This window comes from Aspergillus glaucus (genome assembly GCF_001890805.1).
Source record: "Aspergillus glaucus CBS 516.65 unplaced genomic scaffold ASPGLscaffold_3, whole genome shotgun sequence".
In the NCBI taxonomy this organism is placed as follows: domain Eukaryota; kingdom Fungi; phylum Ascomycota; class Eurotiomycetes; order Eurotiales; family Aspergillaceae; genus Aspergillus; species Aspergillus glaucus.
Window position 1 is genome coordinate 1,451,230 of NW_019170455.1, and position 17,953 is coordinate 1,469,182.

General features: G+C 48.3%; 9 protein-coding genes and 2 non-coding genes across 11 annotated transcripts; 6 read left to right on the top strand and 5 right to left on the bottom strand.

The window, feature by feature from the left end:
• Positions 1-162: 162 nt before the first annotated feature.
• ASPGLDRAFT_43182 (putative pre-mRNA branch site protein p14) lies at positions 163-1,088 on the top strand. Its single transcript, XM_022545765.1, has 5 exons — positions 163-310; positions 443-466; positions 571-627; positions 705-832; positions 896-1,088. The coding sequence occupies exons 1-5, from the start codon at positions 279-281 to the stop codon at positions 994-996; spliced, it is 342 nt and encodes a 113-aa protein (XP_022404754.1). The 5' UTR covers positions 163-278; the 3' UTR covers positions 997-1,088.
• Positions 1,089-1,267: 179 nt separating this feature from the next.
• Positions 1,268-2,028, top strand: ASPGLDRAFT_1026103 (uncharacterized protein). The gene is made up of 2 exons (XM_022539429.1): positions 1,268-1,921; positions 1,986-2,028. The coding sequence occupies exon 1, from the start codon at positions 1,430-1,432 to the stop codon at positions 1,832-1,834; it is 405 nt and encodes a 134-aa protein (XP_022404755.1). The 5' UTR covers positions 1,268-1,429; the 3' UTR covers positions 1,835-1,921; positions 1,986-2,028.
• On the top strand, positions 1,828-2,893 carry ASPGLDRAFT_43183 (uncharacterized protein). Its single transcript, XM_022545766.1, has 4 exons — positions 1,828-1,921; positions 1,986-2,081; positions 2,259-2,375; positions 2,429-2,893. Exons 1-4 carry the CDS (start codon positions 1,894-1,896, stop codon positions 2,572-2,574), a joined length of 387 nt encoding a protein of 128 aa, XP_022404756.1. The 5' UTR covers positions 1,828-1,893; the 3' UTR covers positions 2,575-2,893.
• A 20-nt stretch (positions 2,894-2,913) lies between these two features.
• Positions 2,914-3,018, bottom strand: ASPGLDRAFT_t32. Its single transcript has one exon. It is a non-coding gene; the product is annotated as a tRNA-Met (tRNA).
• A 512-nt stretch (positions 3,019-3,530) lies between these two features.
• On the top strand, positions 3,531-3,635 carry ASPGLDRAFT_t27. The gene has a single exon. It is a non-coding gene; the product is annotated as a tRNA-Met (tRNA).
• Positions 3,636-4,475: 840 nt separating this feature from the next.
• ASPGLDRAFT_64112 (Zn(II)2Cys6 transcription factor domain-containing protein) lies at positions 4,476-6,696 on the bottom strand (the record flags this gene model as incomplete). The annotated part of the gene is made up of 3 exons (XM_022548738.1): positions 4,476-4,493; positions 4,550-6,378; positions 6,462-6,696. 3 exons carry the CDS (start codon positions 6,694-6,696, stop codon positions 4,476-4,478), a joined length of 2,082 nt encoding a protein of 693 aa, XP_022404757.1.
• A 1,326-nt stretch (positions 6,697-8,022) lies between these two features.
• On the top strand, positions 8,023-10,136 carry ASPGLDRAFT_164878 (uncharacterized protein). The gene is made up of 4 exons (XM_022542587.1): positions 8,023-8,587; positions 8,636-8,890; positions 8,940-9,312; positions 9,372-10,136. Exons 1-4 carry the CDS (start codon positions 8,510-8,512, stop codon positions 9,944-9,946), a joined length of 1,281 nt encoding a protein of 426 aa, XP_022404758.1. The 5' UTR covers positions 8,023-8,509; the 3' UTR covers positions 9,947-10,136.
• A 211-nt stretch (positions 10,137-10,347) lies between these two features.
• Positions 10,348-11,081, top strand: ASPGLDRAFT_55324 (uncharacterized protein; the record flags this gene model as incomplete). Its single annotated transcript, XM_022548129.1, has 2 exons — positions 10,348-10,466; positions 10,529-11,081. 2 exons carry the CDS (start codon positions 10,348-10,350, stop codon positions 10,929-10,931), a joined length of 522 nt encoding a protein of 173 aa, XP_022404759.1. The 3' UTR covers positions 10,932-11,081.
• Positions 11,082-11,589: 508 nt separating this feature from the next.
• Positions 11,590-12,141, bottom strand: ASPGLDRAFT_32533 (uncharacterized protein; the record flags this gene model as incomplete). Its single annotated transcript, XM_022544187.1, has 3 exons — positions 11,590-11,744; positions 11,818-11,881; positions 11,974-12,141. 3 exons carry the CDS (start codon positions 12,139-12,141, stop codon positions 11,590-11,592), a joined length of 387 nt encoding a protein of 128 aa, XP_022404760.1.
• A 296-nt stretch (positions 12,142-12,437) lies between these two features.
• On the bottom strand, positions 12,438-15,339 carry ASPGLDRAFT_43186 (MFS transporter). The gene is made up of 10 exons (XM_022545767.1): positions 14,504-15,339; positions 14,341-14,450; positions 14,257-14,291; positions 13,960-14,204; positions 13,874-13,906; positions 13,736-13,822; positions 13,276-13,685; positions 12,976-13,221; positions 12,847-12,919; positions 12,438-12,675 (listed from the first exon to the last, which is right to left on the bottom strand). The coding sequence occupies exons 1-10, from the start codon at positions 15,040-15,042 to the stop codon at positions 12,615-12,617; spliced, it is 1,839 nt and encodes a 612-aa protein (XP_022404761.1). The 5' UTR covers positions 15,043-15,339; the 3' UTR covers positions 12,438-12,614.
• A 450-nt stretch (positions 15,340-15,789) lies between these two features.
• ASPGLDRAFT_32535 (kleisin alpha) lies at positions 15,790-17,633 on the bottom strand (the record flags this gene model as incomplete). Its single annotated transcript, XM_022544188.1, has 2 exons — positions 15,790-17,301; positions 17,370-17,633. 2 exons carry the CDS (start codon positions 17,631-17,633, stop codon positions 15,790-15,792), a joined length of 1,776 nt encoding a protein of 591 aa, XP_022404762.1.
• Between the last annotated feature and the right edge of the window lie 320 nt (positions 17,634-17,953).

Sequence of the window (17,953 nt, forward strand, 5' to 3'; positions counted from 1 at the left end):
CTGTATCTGGACGAGAATGAGTTCAGTTGTGATGCGAAGGGGGGAGTTCCCAAGTGAGGCTCAACGGACCGTCTAGTCCCGATTGGGAAAGGCACCCCCCGTCGCAACCTCGAGCGGTTCGATTGATTGTCGCCTTCACTTTCTCTCCTCTCTCCTCCTTCTAATTCTACTTCTTCTTCCTCCCCTTTTCTTTACTCTAATTTCTATATACCCTTGCCTGAGGGCTTCGGTTTTTCTACCATTTAATCTCACTTTCGATTCTTTTTGCACACCTGAGAATGAGCCGGAAGCTCGCCCCCGAAGCAAATCGGTATGACTGCTCTGATTGCCCCTCTCATCGAAAGCAGCTTCTAAGCTAGGAACTGCGATGGATCTCGATCGATATCCGTGTCATTTTTGCAGCTAGATCACGAAGGCTAATTTTTTGTCCTCTTTTCAACAGGATTCTATTTGTCAAAAACCTCAAGTACGTTCCTTAAACGTGACCACAACCAACTGCATCAATACATCGAATCTGGCGTCTCTTTCGGGCCTTCTAGCGATCTCAGCTAACCGCCATGTATCCGATAGCTACAACGTGACTGCAGAGCAACTGTTCGACCTTTTCGGCAAGTTTGGGCCTATTCGGTAAGTCGGGGATATCCAGACATTAGCTTCTGAGAGACAAGAAGATCGTGTTTAACTGTTATCAATTCTTCTCATAGGCAAATACGTCAGGGTATCGCAAACAACTCCAAGGGAACCGCGTTTGTTGTCTACGAAGACGTGCACGACGCCAAACAGGCATGCGATAAGCTCAATGGATTCAATTTCCAGAACAGATACCTCGTCGGTATGTACACGAAAATGGTGGAAGAACAAGAGACTAGTGGCTAATCTCTTTCTTCCACTGCAGTTCTCTATCACCAGCCGGAGAAAATGGTTCGTTCGAAAGAGGACCTTTCGGAAAGACAAGAAAATCTCGAACGCCTCAAACAGCAGCATGGTATAGAATGATGAGGGGAGGAATGTTCTCGTTCTCTTGGTCCCCTTTGCAGACATCTAGCTGCAAGTTGTCTATCATGGGTTGGCTGTGGGGTTTCCGGCGTTTATCCTTTTTTTTTTTTTTTTCCCCTTCTCATTCTTCTTATTTTCTTTTATTCCTATTTGATTCCTACGGGTGTCATGGTTTTTTATTTCTTCACTTGGGGTATAAGGATTCGACGTCGACAGGGTGAGAAAGAGAACTCTGCTCGTCATGGTCCCGGGAAATGATACAGAATGAATGATGAGCTCTCGAGGGCAAAGGCATGCCACTCAGTTATTCTCGGTTATTACTGGTTACAATGATATCTCTTACGGACCGGCCTCGGTCGGGTGCCATAATCGCGCAGCAGTATGATTGAAGCTATCCGTAGCTACTCACGCGTATCTCGCGTTCCTTGATCTTATGAGTTGTACAATGCAGAAGCGTCCAACAAGAACTCGAGCCCTGGCAGGATTTGCGCTTTGCAGACGCTTTCAGCATCCGAGCACTGTTCCTACTATGTACTCCGTACTGATACTGGCAGTCAATCAGCCACAGCCTCCGCTCAGAAAATTGTATATAATTGTTTTCCCCCTTATATTCTACCTATGCACAACAACCATCCTATTTTATAATATCTCTACAGCTCGCCACCGTAATCATGATAGGTCCTTTTACAAAATCCCAAGAAGCTGCCAACTAACCCAAATGCGGCTAGCCCCGCTCACCGCCCGGTCCCACCGCTATCGAGATTTTCTTCCTCTCCGGGCAGGCAAAAAAAAGTCATATTCTTCACTATACACGATTAACTCTGCAACACGGCAGTGATCCTTTGAGTGAGCCATTTTTATATTCATTTTCACGGGAAAGAAAACGAAAACATCATCATGCCTGCAGGAGAAGAGCCCAATGCCGGTGAGTGCGCCATTCAACTTGAATTTGACTTGCGGACTTGAACTGACGAGTTTTCTCTATCCAGCCTGGCCCATCGCCGACGAGGCCTTGACCCAGAACTTGCTGGACCTTGTCCAGCAGGCTTCTCACTACCGCCAGTTGAAGAAGGGTGCTAACGAAGGTGAGTCGACATTGAACCGTCCACAAGTCCGCGAAGAGAACCTCCGAAGTTTTCTGCTCCGACTTCAGGGTCACATCCTGCCTTGCAAGCAGATCAATTTCATATCGCGGACGGAAGAAGACACTCTTCTGGTCTCTATACCTGGATTGAATAAGTTACTAACATATCTTCTAACAGCCACCAAGACCCTCAACCGCGGAACTTCCGAGATTGTCATCCTGGCTGCCGACACCTCTCCCCTGGCCATCCTCCTTCACCTGCCTCTGCTTGCTGAAGATAAGAACATTCCGTACGGTTAGTGAAAATATTCTATTCAATTGAGGTATCGTCATTCTGACCCGATTTAGTGTACGTCCCCAGCAAGCTCGCCCTGGGCCGTGCCACCGGTGTCTCCCGTCCTGTGATCGCCGCCAGTATCACTACCAACGAGGCTAGTGACCTTATGGGCCAGATCCGCACCATCAAGGACAGGGTTGAGCGTCTCATGATCTAAGGGAATATATGGTTGATGATGGGTCTTTTGGTTTTGTTGTCTATGTCGCTGTTTTGGGGTATAGGCGGCAAGGCTGGTAGAAGGCCTTTGCTCCAATTGGATTGAATCTTTCCCATAAATTCTCCGTGCGTTACGTATAGTCGGTGTACTTCTTCGTACTCGTATACAATACTTTGCTTGTATACTTGACCCGGTTCATCTACCTACGGGTCAAGTTACACATAGTTGTACAACTTTCTTGAAATAACGCAAAAAGAACACATGAATCAAAGCCACCAATTGACAACCAACATAGTCAAAGTGCAAAAACAGATAGGCTATGCACAAGAACAAAAAAGATGCCCCCAACCAGGATCGAACTGGTGACCTCGGGATTTCAACCCTGTTACCAGGGATGTCACAAGACTATGAGACCCATGTCATGACCAACTAGACCATGGAGGCAACTGCTGATGAGTCAGGGTGATTGTTGACAACAGAAGGGCGAAAGATGGCCATTGTCTTGAATCTCTATCAAAGTACAAGGGCACCTTCGAAAAGACGACATATACATGGTCAGAGGACCGGTATAAAAGCGGCTCTGCTTTGTATGGAGTCTTCTCAGACTCGGACAATTCAAAAGTAGACCAATTCCAAGTAGACCCCGAAACGAACGAGAATGCCTAGGTTTGGTATAGAACCCTTCTAGTTCTCGTGCTGTGTGCATCTGAACTGGGAGCAATGGCGGTTGATAAACCATTATTGAGAGCACATGGGCTGTTATAATTCGCCAAAACATTCAGACCTGCGATGTCTTTGTAAAACTTGCAATTGCATTGCTGTCCGAAGTATGGAGTAGAAAGCACCTCTATGTATCAGAGGAGGATCGAAAATATGGACGACAAAACACTATCCGTGCATGGTCACCTAGTGAGTATCTTTATGAAGCGCAATTTTGACAAGGAATTTCAACAATTGCCTCCATGGTCTAGTTGGTCATGACGTGGGTCTCATAGTCTTGTGACATCCCTGGTAACAGGGTTGAAATCCCGAGGTCACCAGTTCGATCCTGGTTGGGGGCAATTCTTTTTTGCTTTTTTTTTCTTTTTTGGCTCTATCTACATTGAGTCTTTTTTAACATTCTTTCTTTCTTTACGACTTTTTTTTTTTTTTTTTTTTTTTTTTTTTTTTTTTTTCTTTCTTTTTGTTCTGTGTCTCTTCTGTTCCAGTTGTATCTTTCCATATCCATTTCCATATGCTCATTCCGTACTTAATCCGTACACGCAGGTTAGGGCACATGAGTCCCATTTACGCTCTGCATCGGACTCGTGTCCATCTTTCTTGCCTATGTACCTTGCTATTTATTGACAACCACGTTTCCAAGCGGTGATGAGTGAGTATGTTGGTTAAGATATCTCCAGCCTGACTGAATAGAAGTATCAGTACAGTCGAGATAATAGGTGTGACTGAGTTGTCAGATCGAAGCTGATATTGGAATGGAGGTATAGAAAGTGAAGACATAAATCATAATCCATTTTGTTTTGCTGTCCCCTTTGAATGCACCATACCAAACTAAATACAACATTGTCTGCACCCAGGCCAAAAAAAAAGAAAAAGAAAAAGAAAAGAAAAAGAAAAAGAAAAGAAAAAGAAAAAGAAAATATATACTCGAAGGTGAAAAAGATGGAAGATAGGCAGTCAAATGAACTCCCAATGTGCAAATCGCAAATCGCAATGCCCATTAAATTAGTCCGTAAAACACCGGTTAGACAAGGGCTGGCCTGTTGAACCAGTAGAGGAACAAAATGAAAAGAAAAGATACAGGATGAATAGATAGATAAAAGACAAAACAAAACCCATTTTTTTTATAAGATCCGTAGGGGGTATGAAAGAAATGGAATAAATCGATCAAGTCACATAATTCAAATGCATGGTAAGAACTGTTACTGTCAGTATACATTCCACGCCAATAGACAAGTTGAGGGCAGGGACTCACATTCATCACAATCAACATAGGGATATCAAACACATCCCGCTTAACTGTCCAGCAGTATGCGCATTCAACCTTCCCATCCTTGAACCCCAACTGATTCATCCCCGCCTCACCGGCAATGCCCCCCTTCCGCAGATGATTATTCCACCGCTGGTTATCGTCAGACTGCGCCTGCTCCATGTCCTCTTTCGTCTTGTACTTGAGGAGTTTGCAGGTAGTCGTGACAGAGCCACGAGAATCACCGAAGGCTAACCTGGCAAAGTCATCGTAGAATTCGACCACGCTGTCGTCGTCGAGAAGTTCGGCGAGGAAGACGGGTTGTGAGGGACGGCTGGGGCCGCCGGTTTCCCGTGGTGGATAACTGCTTCCGCGTGATGATGGTCCGGATGGTGGGTTCGATGATGAGCCACCGGTGTTGACGTTGAGATTTGGTTCTTTGCCCAGGAGTACGTCTTTTTTCCACCCGGTTAGGATGCTGAATTCCTTACCCACGGCAGCGACCTCTCCTGTCCGTCGACAGACGATAGTCGGTGTTCCGCAGGCGTTGATAAAATCCTCGTATTCGAAAAGGGTTCGCTGAAAGCATCGCTCCATGAAAATCAAATCATCGCGGTTCAAGGTCTTGGTGGTGGCGATAAAGGACGGGCGGATAGAGGCCAGTGATTTGGCAATCTGTAGTGTCTTCTGCGGTGAGAATCGTCGCTGGATGAACGCCGTAAGGCTATGGAACCCATTCGTGTAGGAATACGGCTCCTTGACGCTTTCGTAGATGGATGACGGATTCCGTTGTCGTCGCTTGACTCCTCCCATATGCAAGCTCTGCTGCTTCAGACTCGGTGTCGAGATTGTAGGCCGTTGTAAGCCGTTGGACTTGCCGATTGTGAGATTCTTGTTGACATTATTATTATTACTACTATCATCGAGGTTGTGCCCATGCGGACTTGCGGTTGCACTCGGGCTGGCGAAATTAGGACCACTTTCGATCGCGAATGCGTGCGGTGCGTCCGGTTTGCCCAGATGACCGGGAACGTAGACCCCGCCCACATTCACCGCGCCTGGACCCTGTCCACCGCCAGACCAGTCATTGAGCAGCGGATCGCCAAACATGAACGGTTGCTGCTGACCCCCTGGGCTTTCCCCAAACCCTGCACCCCCGGTAATCGGTGTGGTTGAGAATTGCGCCGAACCGCTTCGTCCCATAGATCCTCGTTGTGTTGCTGAATCACTAGGTGAGTCGCCGGCTCCGGTAGCCATGTGTCCTAGCATGCTGAATTCCAAAGCACCATAGCGATTCTCAAAGTTCATGCTGGAAAGGTCAAAGTTGAAAAGCGCGGGATCGCTGGGGTCGAAGAAGGGTCCTCCAACGGGTTTTTGGCTCTGGTTGGTATTCGACACAGACACAGCTGGATTCGTCTGGGGCTGGCTAACGGAGGACAAGGTGGGATTCTGGCCAGCGGGACTAGTCTTCAGGTTGAAGGTTGGTGAGACTGGCGACTGCGCCGAGAAAGGGTTCTGGTTCATCGTGTTCTCCTGGTAGACATTGTAGGAATTGGACTGAGGATTGGGATAGAAAGTAGGACCGGACGGCTGCGACGGGGGCGCGTTGACTCCATTGGCGGCAGCAGCAGCAGCAGCAGCAGCAGCACCGTTCCTGGATATAGACAAGCTGTTGGTTCGCATCGGAGGAGGCGGGGTGTAGAAATTCCCACTGACACCAGGCATTAACGCTCCGTCGGGCGCATCGTGAAGGTATTTGGCTTTCTTGCGCACGCCGTCGTGACATTGATCTTGGAGGCCTCGTTTGATACATCGCTGGCACGGTCTCTCGTCACCTAAAGTACACCATTAGTTTCGTCTCTTTTAGACGCGCCAACTAAAACCGAGACATTTCAGGGGATAAAAGACAATAACGCACCGCAAGTCAAATGCGCACGTTGACACGCAAAACAAGCCCGTCTCGCCTTCTTCCTGCGCGGCCTCGATGGGTCCTTGGCGTTGGACGACGGTTTCTGACCATTCTCCACGGTTCCGGCGCCGTCTCCATTGGTGGGATTATGCGTTGATCGTTGGTGTTCAGCATCTTCGATATCCTCACTCCCGTTGCGATCCCCCGAGGGAGCAGGCGAACGATCCTTTGCGTCGGAATTCATATCGACATGAATCTCTGGGGTCTGGAGTAGGTGCGGTTCGGGAATCGTTCCGCGATTTTTTCTGGGCAGGTAAGGGGCGGGCAAAAAAAGGAAATATCTCACGTTTCGCTATAAAAAGAAAAGCGCGTGTCTGGGAAGTGTGTGTAAGTAGTACTTGCTACTAGATCTCGAGCTATATTGTAGTATGTTTAATTTCTCAAAATCAGTTCTCTTTGTGTCGCATTACCAGCGCGTCCAGCGTCCAGCGTTCAGATGATTCCTGGAAGCCAGCTTTTGAGGGATTTAACGATGCCCGTTTGGCCGAGGTAGTTGAAGCATTCGGTCGCAATAGCAGCGGAAGTTCAGTATCCGCCACAACCACGCGAACCGACACCACCGAGAGCACTTGATCTTCTTCAGTGGTAAACCAAGCCCGTGTAGAAAATGCCGGTGGGTGAGGCTCTGCGACACCAATGCGAGACGACCAGTAACGGCGATGTGGAGGGGGGCGGAAGAGTCGAGAATAGACGGAGACCGTGATTTTCCCGGAAAAAGCAATAAGCGAGGAAAATAAAAAAAATTCGCGATGACGTCCGATGCGATTGCGCAGTTCAGTATTCAGTGGTATTTAGTGGTGGTTCAAGTGTTATTATTCGAGAATGCACGATATGTCAGAATTCGTAAAGGGACGATCGATCGAAAACGGTTCCTGTCGGGACTGCGGGGAGGTTTTATAACGATGAATAACCGAGAGTACTCTTGAGTATGTAATTATAAAGGAAACAATACCCTCGTAAAGAATAAGAATAAGAGGGGGAGAGAGAGAGAGAGAGAGAGGGAGAGAAAGAAGGAATGAAGAAAGGAAGGATTCAGACTGATTGAGATTATGACTACAGAGTACTGTGGGCTCAATATTATTAGGACTGACAAGGGCCCAGGCTCTGTATAAAATCGCGCGCTAATTAAACTGCATACTAATATACTATGTACAAGTAGTACTTCCATGTGCGTTTTTGCGTTTTTTTACAAATATATGCCACGTGAGAGCAGCTTCTTGGTGCATCAGAAATATTGTTAGATAATTGTTGGTCATAACTAACTAGTTAGTCCTAATTCTTAAACAAACGAGATCTTGGCATCCTTGGAAATCAGGCTACCTTTTACCTCAGACCATTGTTATAACTAACTCTCTAACTATGACTGCTCTTTTCCAATAAGCATAGGTGGTAATCATCATGTGACCCTCACAAGTCTTTGCCGACAATCATGTGAACATACATTTCCATGAGTATTGGGATCACATTAGGGACTTCCTAGCTGTCATGCTCTCCAACACATCATTGTGAAGAATGGAATTGTTAGTGGTATTTTGGACTGTATCCTGAGTACTGGAAATTTGTATGTTTCGAAGTCCTTACCATAACAATTGCAACATGCCTGGAAATGCAAGACCACTGGCCTTACACGCCCTCAACCGCAAGCTGCGCGACAGGACCATATCAAGGAGATAGGAGAAAGTCACCGTTGCCGTCAACAATCTAAACGAAGAGGGGAGAAGGAGGAAACGAGCTATGGTTGGGATTTCCCTCACATCGAAAATTTATGCTCCCTTATGAATACCACATAAGTCTGCATCGCGGTATAGTACTGTAGTATGTATACTGTTCTTACTATGTATATCTGAAACCTCACGCACTTACACTCTCGCTATCTTCCCCCGGACCCTTATTCCCTTGGCATCAAGGACCTTGGGGTCCAAGGACTTGGCTCAATCGCTTGTGCTTATGTATCTAATTTTCATGGGCATTTTCTGGCTCTTCACAATTCAAACAACATGCTGCGTGAGATATTCTTGCTACTGATATGTGCAGCATGGATAGATTTCGCCATTCGTTTCTCTCCACAGATCGAGGTGAGATCAATATCCATCAAATGTTCGCTCAGTATTAATGTCATGTAGCAAATCGTTCATAACATTGTTGCGCACACTACTACCTTTTTTCACGACCCAGTGCCATTTTCTCTTCACTATGAAGAAGAACATACTCATCTGCTTCAGAGTATTCAGCGATCCAGTGGAAAATGGGACTCGTCCCACCCTCGACATCGCTTGTTAACTGCGCTGCATGGATATGCAAGATACAAGGACAGAAACTTGGCGGAAGTGGATCGATGGAGGAAACTTTACAAAAGTGTTCCTAAGCGCCAGCGATTAGTAGGCTATTACTTGTGCTGGTATTAACAGATCTGGCTGACAGGCTTAGTTGCTCGAATCGACCACCCACTACACGCGTAAACTCAACACAATCGATCATCTCGTGGACACAAACGACAATCTCGCTAGAGACATTGTGAATTATGGCCTACGGTTCTATAATATCAGTCAGTTTGAGCTGGACGAGTTCATTGGAGAAAATGAAGCCCAGCGCCGGTCCGCTGATCGGACTAGCGTCTCTCAGGGAATTAAGCATTTTGTGCGCGATTGGGCAGATGAGGGCCACGAAGAGCGACAGCAATCCTTTGAATGCATTCTGAAATCCCTTGCACAGGCACCGCGAACGAGCAGTGAACCTCTACGAGTGCTGGTGCCCGGAGCTGGTTTGGGACGACTAGCGCACGAGGTTGACAAACTTGGGGGTGAGTTACATATCTACTATCCGAGGAAAAGTCACAAAATTGCTCAGCAAGACATCTAGGTTTCGAGGTCATAATGAACGAGTGGTCGATGTACATGAATCTGGCATACCGATATCTATCCAGTCTATCCGACCCCGATAGCGTAGCGTTCCACCCGTATATCGACTGGTGGTCTCACCACGCTCTGACGGCCGATCTCCAGCGCTCCGTTACATTCCCAGACCAAGTGATCAACCAGTCCTCTGTCATACTCATAGAGGGAGACTTCACCACAGCTTTTGCCAAACACACCGGCCAATACGATATAATCGTGACCTTATTCTTCATCGACACCGCGCGGAACCTCATCTCATACCTCGAGACTATCCACCAGTTACTCCGTCCTGGTGGGCGTTGGATCAATCTAGGTCCGCTATTGTATGGCACTGCGCCATTTGTGCAGCTATCGCTGGATGAAATTGTGGCGTTGAGTGCACGAATCGGGTTTGAGTTCCAGGAGACAGATGCTAAGATTGGGAATATTACAATACCTGGCTTGCCAGTGCGAGGGTTTGAGGTGGCATATGGTCGAAATGGCCGGGGGTTGAATAAGAATGCATATCAGGCGCAGTATTGGGAGGCTGTTAAGCGCTAAAACAGGACTGGGATAATGGAGTATGATATTTTTGTCTGAATTCAACTTGGTTGGCCAGGAATAGGGTCGTGGAAGGAACCTCATATAACCGAGCACAGGATGTCAACACACAGAGCCGGTCAATCTTAATCTCTCAATGAAACAAAATCCTCAATTCAGACCCTTTCCAAGACTTTTTGAGAACCTTGGGGGGGATACCAAGACTTTCCGCTTTGCTTGGCATCAGAAATGCTTGCCCTGACGGGGAAATTGATCATGCTGTTTGTCGGATTAGTCCCGCCGATGCAGGTTATAAAATCTCGCGCTGACCCTGTGCTCGAGACCCTGATCTTTGAAACATTAACCATTTACTGGGGGTAACAGTTACACACATACAGTGCTTATAAAACTACATCGCCAAGATGAGATATTCTACCCATCTCCTTCCAATCATTGCGTTGGTGTCCTCCACCGTCCTAGCCCAGGACCCCGGTCCATCGCCTACTGCTTCAGTTGGCTGTGAGCCGCATGGAGACCATTGGTTTGTTCCCATGCACTGCATTTCACGAGTACGTTTATCTAACAGCGCCCCTTTATATACAGGCACTGTGACGGCCCAGCCTCCACCTCCATCTCCTCGATTACATCAACGACAAGCGAGGATACGACTTCCACTACTGCATCTGCTTCGCCCACAATGCCCAGTCCCACCGAGTCAACTGGTTGCGAGCCACACGGCGACCACTGGCACTGCGATAGCCCAGCCGAGACGAGCAGCGAGGACGGAACAATTTCCACCACTGCGTCTGCCTCGCCCACAATGCCTAGTCCTTCCGAGTCGGTTGGTTGCGAGCCGCATGGTGACCACTGGCATTGCGATGGACCGGCTGAGACGGCTAGTGCTTCTGCGGGCTCTGGGGGTGAAGAGGGCGGTGCTGGGGGTTTGGGGTTGCATGCTTCGCTGCTTGTTGGGTTGTCGCTTGTTGCTGTTGTTTTGAATGTTTGATTGTGGATACTCTTTGGAGGAGCGTTGTCAAGACTGTTGCTGCATTTGTACTCTGCATCTCTGGGTACTTGTACTGCTATGTACTATGTATAGATGCCATGTACTTACATGCGAGTTACACCGATATGCATCTGCACTCTTGATGTAAACCTGTAGAAACACTCACATGTCTACGTCCCTTCAACACATCTTCAACTCTCCATCATCCAGTTTACTCTCTATCCATACTATGTACAAGGCTGTCCCTGCTTCTCCCGAGGACACCAGCCGTTCCGTATTCCCCCGAGACAAGACGCCTTCTTCTTTGAGCAATGCCTCAACCTGGTGCTGATCACCGTTATGCCGAACGGTCTGTTTGAAAGTCGGTCAGGAGTAAATCCACGCCAGCACGATGTAGAAAGACCCTGTATATAAAATTTCCATTATATTCACATCCATGTGCCTCATGGAACACAACTAACTCGCCGCTCAATCTCCCCCCATCGTCTCAACCATCCACCCAGCCCCCTCCCTACCCTCCCCCATCTCCCCCAAACACTCCCTCCAAAACCTCCAACGATCCTCACTCCTCATCTTGCCCCCTGTAAAGAGGCCTCTTCCAGGAATCATCATCCTCATCCCTTCCCTCGAAGTATTCGTAAATAACACACACCCGCCATTACTTAATCCACTCCGCAATAGCGCCTACATAGCAATCCAGTCGTTCGGGATGCATATCTCTCCAGGGCTCGCGCTCGAGTGCATCCCGGAACTCCCAGATGGCGATGTATGTAATATTCACGAGCTCGTGGCCTAGTAGGCGGGCCAGATTCTCTGGTCATATGTTAGTTCTGGGTTGGTGAGTATGAGTGTTCATTGGATTGATGATAGTAGGTAGGTTACTTACGGTCACTGAACTCCAACAACTCGGCATCTAGCATTTCTAGTGTTATCCGGATTTGATCATTCTTCTACAACACAACCGTTAGAATTGAACCAGTACCAGTGTATGTTTAATCGGACAAGAAGAAAACATACTACAGCAACCACCACCTCCACCAACCGTCCCATCGACGGATGATCGTGCGGGATCTGCCGCGCCAAAATCCATAAACATATCCCAAGGATTCGCATGATAGGCACTGGCGTGTTCTTTCCTAGTGCTGTCATCGGGTCTTATGTCCGGGTGCAGCTGGTCTATCGCTTCTGCTGCCGGGTTGGAGGTATTCATTGAGAATCTCGAAGCGTTTTCTTTCCGAGTTTATAATAGGGTCTGGGTCTGAGAGTTTGAGGATGTGGAGAGGTAACATGGTGGAAATGGAATATTGAAGACAGTAGAATGGATCTTTTTGGGTTTGGTGGTATGGGAGTTGTAGATATGTATAGATTAGTATTGACCTGCGAGGCTGTATCCGAAAGACAAGTCATGGTCGCTGTAACTAAAGTCCTTGGACTAAACGGGTGATCACGATGACTCTATATTATTCTATAAAAAAAAATAAATAAATAAAAAATGGAATGCTTGTAAAGCCAGTCAGGCAATATCTAGCAACTTTTGTTCGTATTATGTTTGTCATAAGTGTGGGGGCAAGCATGTCGATGTAATGTACATGTTTTTATGAACAATAGACTCAAGGATATCTGTCCAAGTAGTATGTATCCAGTACCACTCTGTACATGATACTCGTAGTCCGTATATACAGATTATCGCGTAGCGAATCGGCTCTTCTTCCGAATGCGAGCGCCGTATCGGAAAAATAGGAACCTATCATCGTCAGCCAAGCTATAATTTTGCAACCGTTGCATGTATGTATCTGGACAGAGGGTCTACGGGTTTATCCGTAGACCAGCCCTGCATGTTGTAGGAAGCAACGCGGGGACACGTTGGATGTATGCAAGGGATGGAAGATCAGCACATAATAAAAGGTCAACTTACGGAAACGGGGTCATAAGAAGCGTCAAGAACGCCAGCAAAGACGTCGCCCAGTGATAATTCAGGTTGTTGTACACTGCATTCCAGTTAGCAATGGCGGTCAACCGTGACCGATCCTGAGAGAGGACTTACTCTGCGTCCCGAATAGAGGAAACACTCCGGCAAAAGTCGACCGAGTAAACCCGTTCGCTGCCAACGCACTCGCGGCATAGGTTGGATACGCGTCGACCAGGAACGTGAAGACGCCCGAGTAAACGAGGATGGTTCCCGCTCCAAAGAACGCGCTGCCAATGATCGGGACAATCCAGTGAACCGAAGAATAGATCGTCCATGCGAACATAAACAGGCCTATGGTGACAAGAGGACCACCAGCAATCGCTGTACAAGCCGAAAGTCAGAGCCAACCCAAATAAATAGGTTGAAGGGGCGTACCTGGAGGAAGTCGCCATTCAGGCTGGAAATCATCCACCTTTTTAACCGCATTCTCATGATTCTTCTCCAGTCGAGCATAAAGCCGACGCCATAACGGATCCGACAGAATGGCAAACACCATTCCCACAAAAAGACCAAGGAAACAGAGTCCACGCTGCCATAGCGAAAAGCCATACACGTTGCCAAAAACCAACTGGAACGCTCCGAAGAACAGGTACAAAATACCCAGCAGGATTCCAGAAAAGATGCAAAGATTCAGACACATAGGTTCAAGGACGAGGAGAAGAATGGGCCGGTAGCAGGATCGCAGGACTGTCTGCGCTACTGAACGCTTCAATTTCTCGATGGGAGCATGCCATCGGTCGTCTCCGGTTTCTTTGCGCAGTTTTCGGGCCTTTCGTCTCAGGAGTCTGTATGACCGGTTAGTTCATCTGTGCCTCTAATACAAGGGCTGACATACACCGGATGGTAGGTTTCCGGGACAAATGCGATAATGGAAATCAGCATGAAACCTGACCAGATCAAAAGGACATAGAAAGTCCAGCGCCTATCATACGTCAGTCACCAATTGTCTTTCAGCATATCTTGGAATACAAACCATGTCGTGTATTCATTGATAAATCCTCCAACCCTGGATGGCTCGTCAGTATCGCGCACTATAGATGCAACGCGGGAGAGACCTACAGAGGGCCAACCTCAGGACCAATAAACGGCGAACTGGTATAAACCATCATGGGAGCACTGAGTTCGTGACGATTGAACAGATCACCGACGGTACCACCGGCGACACTGAGGAATGCACTACCGGCGATACCGTTGAAGAAACGACAGATGATCATGGTTTGGATGTTCTGCGCCACTGCACAGGGGATCAACCAGATCAGGAAGAAGGCAAAGGAGATGATATAGATGTATCTCCGGCCATAGAACTGATCAAGTCAGCATGAGCGGACACGTCGAGTGGTGGTAACAGGAACAAACCTCTGATAAAGGGCCTAGGAAAAGGGGTCCAACCGCTGTTCATCATTAGCATTTGGTCGCTACAAACCCTCATTCAAAACATACCAAGTCCCCAGATGAAGAAAGATAATCCCAGCGTCACCACGATATGCGAAGAGCCGAACTCCTGCATGATCTGATCATAAGTCACGGTGTACATCGACGACGTACAAGTCCTAGATTTATCAGCAAGTCACAATCACAACAAACCCGGACAACCAATACTCACACGCAAAGCGATCCCAACGAACAAATAATCACAATCAACCACCGTCTCTCCGTATTCATATTCCTCGGATTCATAGGATCGTTCTCATCCCAACCCACCACAAACTCCGGCACCTCCCCACCCCCAGTAACCCCAGCTTCCTCATCAACCTTCTCCCCAGACTGCTCATCGCCCGTATGAACACTATACCCATCATTCAGCGACCAACTGCGCTCAATAGACCTACTCGCCTGCAAACGGTTCTCGTCGCTGCTTTTGATGGGCGCAAACGTGGTACCTTCACCTTCACCATCGCGGTCGCCGTCCTTTTCATTTTCATTTTCAGTGAACGAGGATTCTTTTGTCGCATTGATGGCGGTGTCTTCGCTGGAATCTTTTTCCCGTTCGGGAATTGGGGTGTCATTGCTGCTGTCTTGGCGCCGTTGCGGGTGCGAGCCTGGAGAAAGTGTATCCTCGGGATTTGTTTCCCTGCTGCTATGGTTGTTGGTATTGCGCTCAGGAGGGGAGGAGGACTCCTCAGTCCCCTGTGTGCTTGACATGCTTGCGATCAGGCCAGGGTTATGGATAATTCTCCGGCACTAAACGAATCGCAGCAGAGTGTTTATGGTCAGGAAAGAGAAAAGGCCCCCATAAAGAAGATGTGGAGAGAGAAGCTTTAATTAATCATCGTCTCTCCAACGGTCCCAATTTGGAGTCGGGATTTACGCCGAAAAGCTATGACCGAGGCTGGCTGTCAAAGAGATAACAGTGGATAGTTAACTATTAGGAGTAAAAAAGGAGAAAAGGAAAATGATATAAACAAACGTGATCGATTCTTTTCTTTACGGCAGAATTATCCGCACTCTGACTCTACACCATTCACTGCCTAAGGAAGTCTCGGGGTTAACAGGGTTATTGAACTGATCGGCGATTTTCTAGACTCCACCCCCGGAAGGCGCATCGGCTGACTGTTTACCCGTGGCACTATGTATGTACTCTGTATATCACATGGATATCAATTAATTCATTCGATACTACTGCTAATGATCCTAAAGTATTCGCCAGAAGACATTTCATCCTCAATTCAAAAGAAAGCCCAAATCCACCTTTTCATCCTTGAAGCAGAACCTGAACACCGTCAAAATTGATGAAAGAGAAGAAAACCAGTAAACAATATCATGTCCAAAGGCGTTCACCCAAAATGAACGCATACATCACTGTACACAAGGGATTTGCACCAAAACTCCGTAATACAAAGTTAAAAGAATTCCAAGTAAAATGGTAGAAAACGGAAGAAAAGAACAAGCTTAAGCAGCAACCTCAGCAGGCTGCGAAGCCTCGCCGTTGGTGCCCTCCTCGGCCCAAGAGCCCCAGAGTGCGCGCTTACCACGGATCTTGAGAGGTCCGCCAATGGTCTCGGTCCCCTGGTCAACCTTGATTGCGTCCTTGGTCGCAAGCACCAGAGTTTCGAAGAACATCTTGGTCGCATCGGCCTTGGTGGTCTTGCCCTCGGGGCAGAGATCCTGGAACTCCACGGCCTTCTTCTGCTCGCCTGTTGAATCGTTCAATTGATCCCGGAGGATGTGAACGGCATGCTGGGTGCCAAGGGAGATCGGTCCACTGTCCACCGCAGGAATAACGGTGTCTTCAAGGTCTTCCATTTGCTGGTTCATGCCCTCGTCGTCGCTCAAGTGAAGCTCCTGGCCCTGCTCATCTCCCGGGAAGTCGATCTCTGACCGTTGAATAGTCGTGTCGAGGTCAACACCTTCATCCGCCGGAACAATGGCATCCTCTTCACCCAGGTCCAACTGAGGAGCAATAGCAGCCTCCACATCCACATCCGAGATACCACTGTCACGCTTCCGCTTCAAATCGCCGGACTTCTTGACGGCATCCAACGACAGCAAATCACGGAGCTCTGGTGCCCAACCGCGTCCACGACCGCCTCCAAGCACATTGGAAACAAAGTCACCGTTCTTTTGCATGTTCACCAGGGTGAGCAAAACGGGGTCGCGAGGCAGGAACGAGGTCGGTTTCAGGATTCCGGACCGGTTCGTTTGCTGCTCCTTGATTTGGCTGTTCTGGAAATCGGTGACGGAGTCAAGATCCATGACCTTGCGACGCTTGGAGCGCTGGTTCTGCTGAACGGTCAAGTCATCCTCTTCCTGCCCATCCTGGATCTCGGTCTCGTCCTGGTTGAATTCGGCATCTTGCCGACGCAATTCATCCTCGGAAACCTCCGAAAGAGGGCTAAGCGATTCGCGCTGGCGTTCCTCTTGGTTTTCAGGAGCAACATCGTCATGGTGATCGTCACCAAGATCCATCGCATCATCTTGGAGATTCAGAGAGATGTCCTGCGGGCCTTCATCTCCCAAATCTATCTTGTCTAACGGAGCATCGTCCTCACCAAGGTCCAAAGGCAGGTCGACATCATCGTTGAACTTTCCGGCATCGCTAATCATATCCTCTTCGAACGGACGAGGGGCGGGCGCATCTCGACCAACTTCCATACTAAAGTCGGGTCCCAAGGATGTATCTTCCTCTCCCAAATCCAGGTCAACCAGGGTGTGGTCTTCCAATCGCGCGGGCTCCTGGGAAACTGAACGGCGGAAGCTGCTGTCGGGGAGGAGCTGGCTGCCGAAATCCAAAGCTCCTGGTCGCTTGCCCTCGGGCTCCAAGTTGAGGGGTTGAGGTAGAAGCAAAGAAGAGTCCAAATTCATGAACAAGTCGGATTCCGTCAACACATCGGGCAAGGTGATACCGCCGGGAGCGACAACCGCGGCAGTGGTCAAATCGTTGTTGTTGGTCAAGCGGAAAGCCTACAAAGAAATCATCAGTCACGTTTTCTTGGAATACAAAGCAAAAAGAGATATGTATCCAATCATACCATCTTGATCTTCATCAGGGCTTCGTTGCAGTCGTCCAGGAGGTAGCGCGCCTTCCGACTGTAGATACGAACCACACCCAGCAATAATTGACCACTCAGACGCAAAGCCATGGGCGCTTGGCCCGGATCGACAATGGCATTGACACTGCTCTCGATATCCGACTGCAAGATGTGTGTTTTGGACAATTTGCGCTCCAAATTGGCCGACAGCCAAACCCGGGCCAGCGGCCCTGTCTTGGACAGGAGAGTCTCGGAATAGAACATGGCGTCTCAGGTCGTATCAAAGAAAGAAAGGATTAAGCAAGAAAAAGAATCGCAGAAATGCTGCGTCCAAAAGAGAAACCCACCCAATGCGGGGGGGTTGGTTGTTGGTGTGAACGAAAGGCCCTAGCAACCAGCAACGGATGACGCGCCGTTGTCCAGAAAACAAAAAGGCCCCCTCCGTAAGGAGATTTGTGTGCGAGGGCGGTGTGTCAGACCAAAAGCGACACAGTCAAACAAAAAGGGTATATAATGCGATGAGAAAAACGAGATGGATGCGACCAAAAAAAAAAAAAAAAAAACCGTTAAAGGAGGGGGAAGCA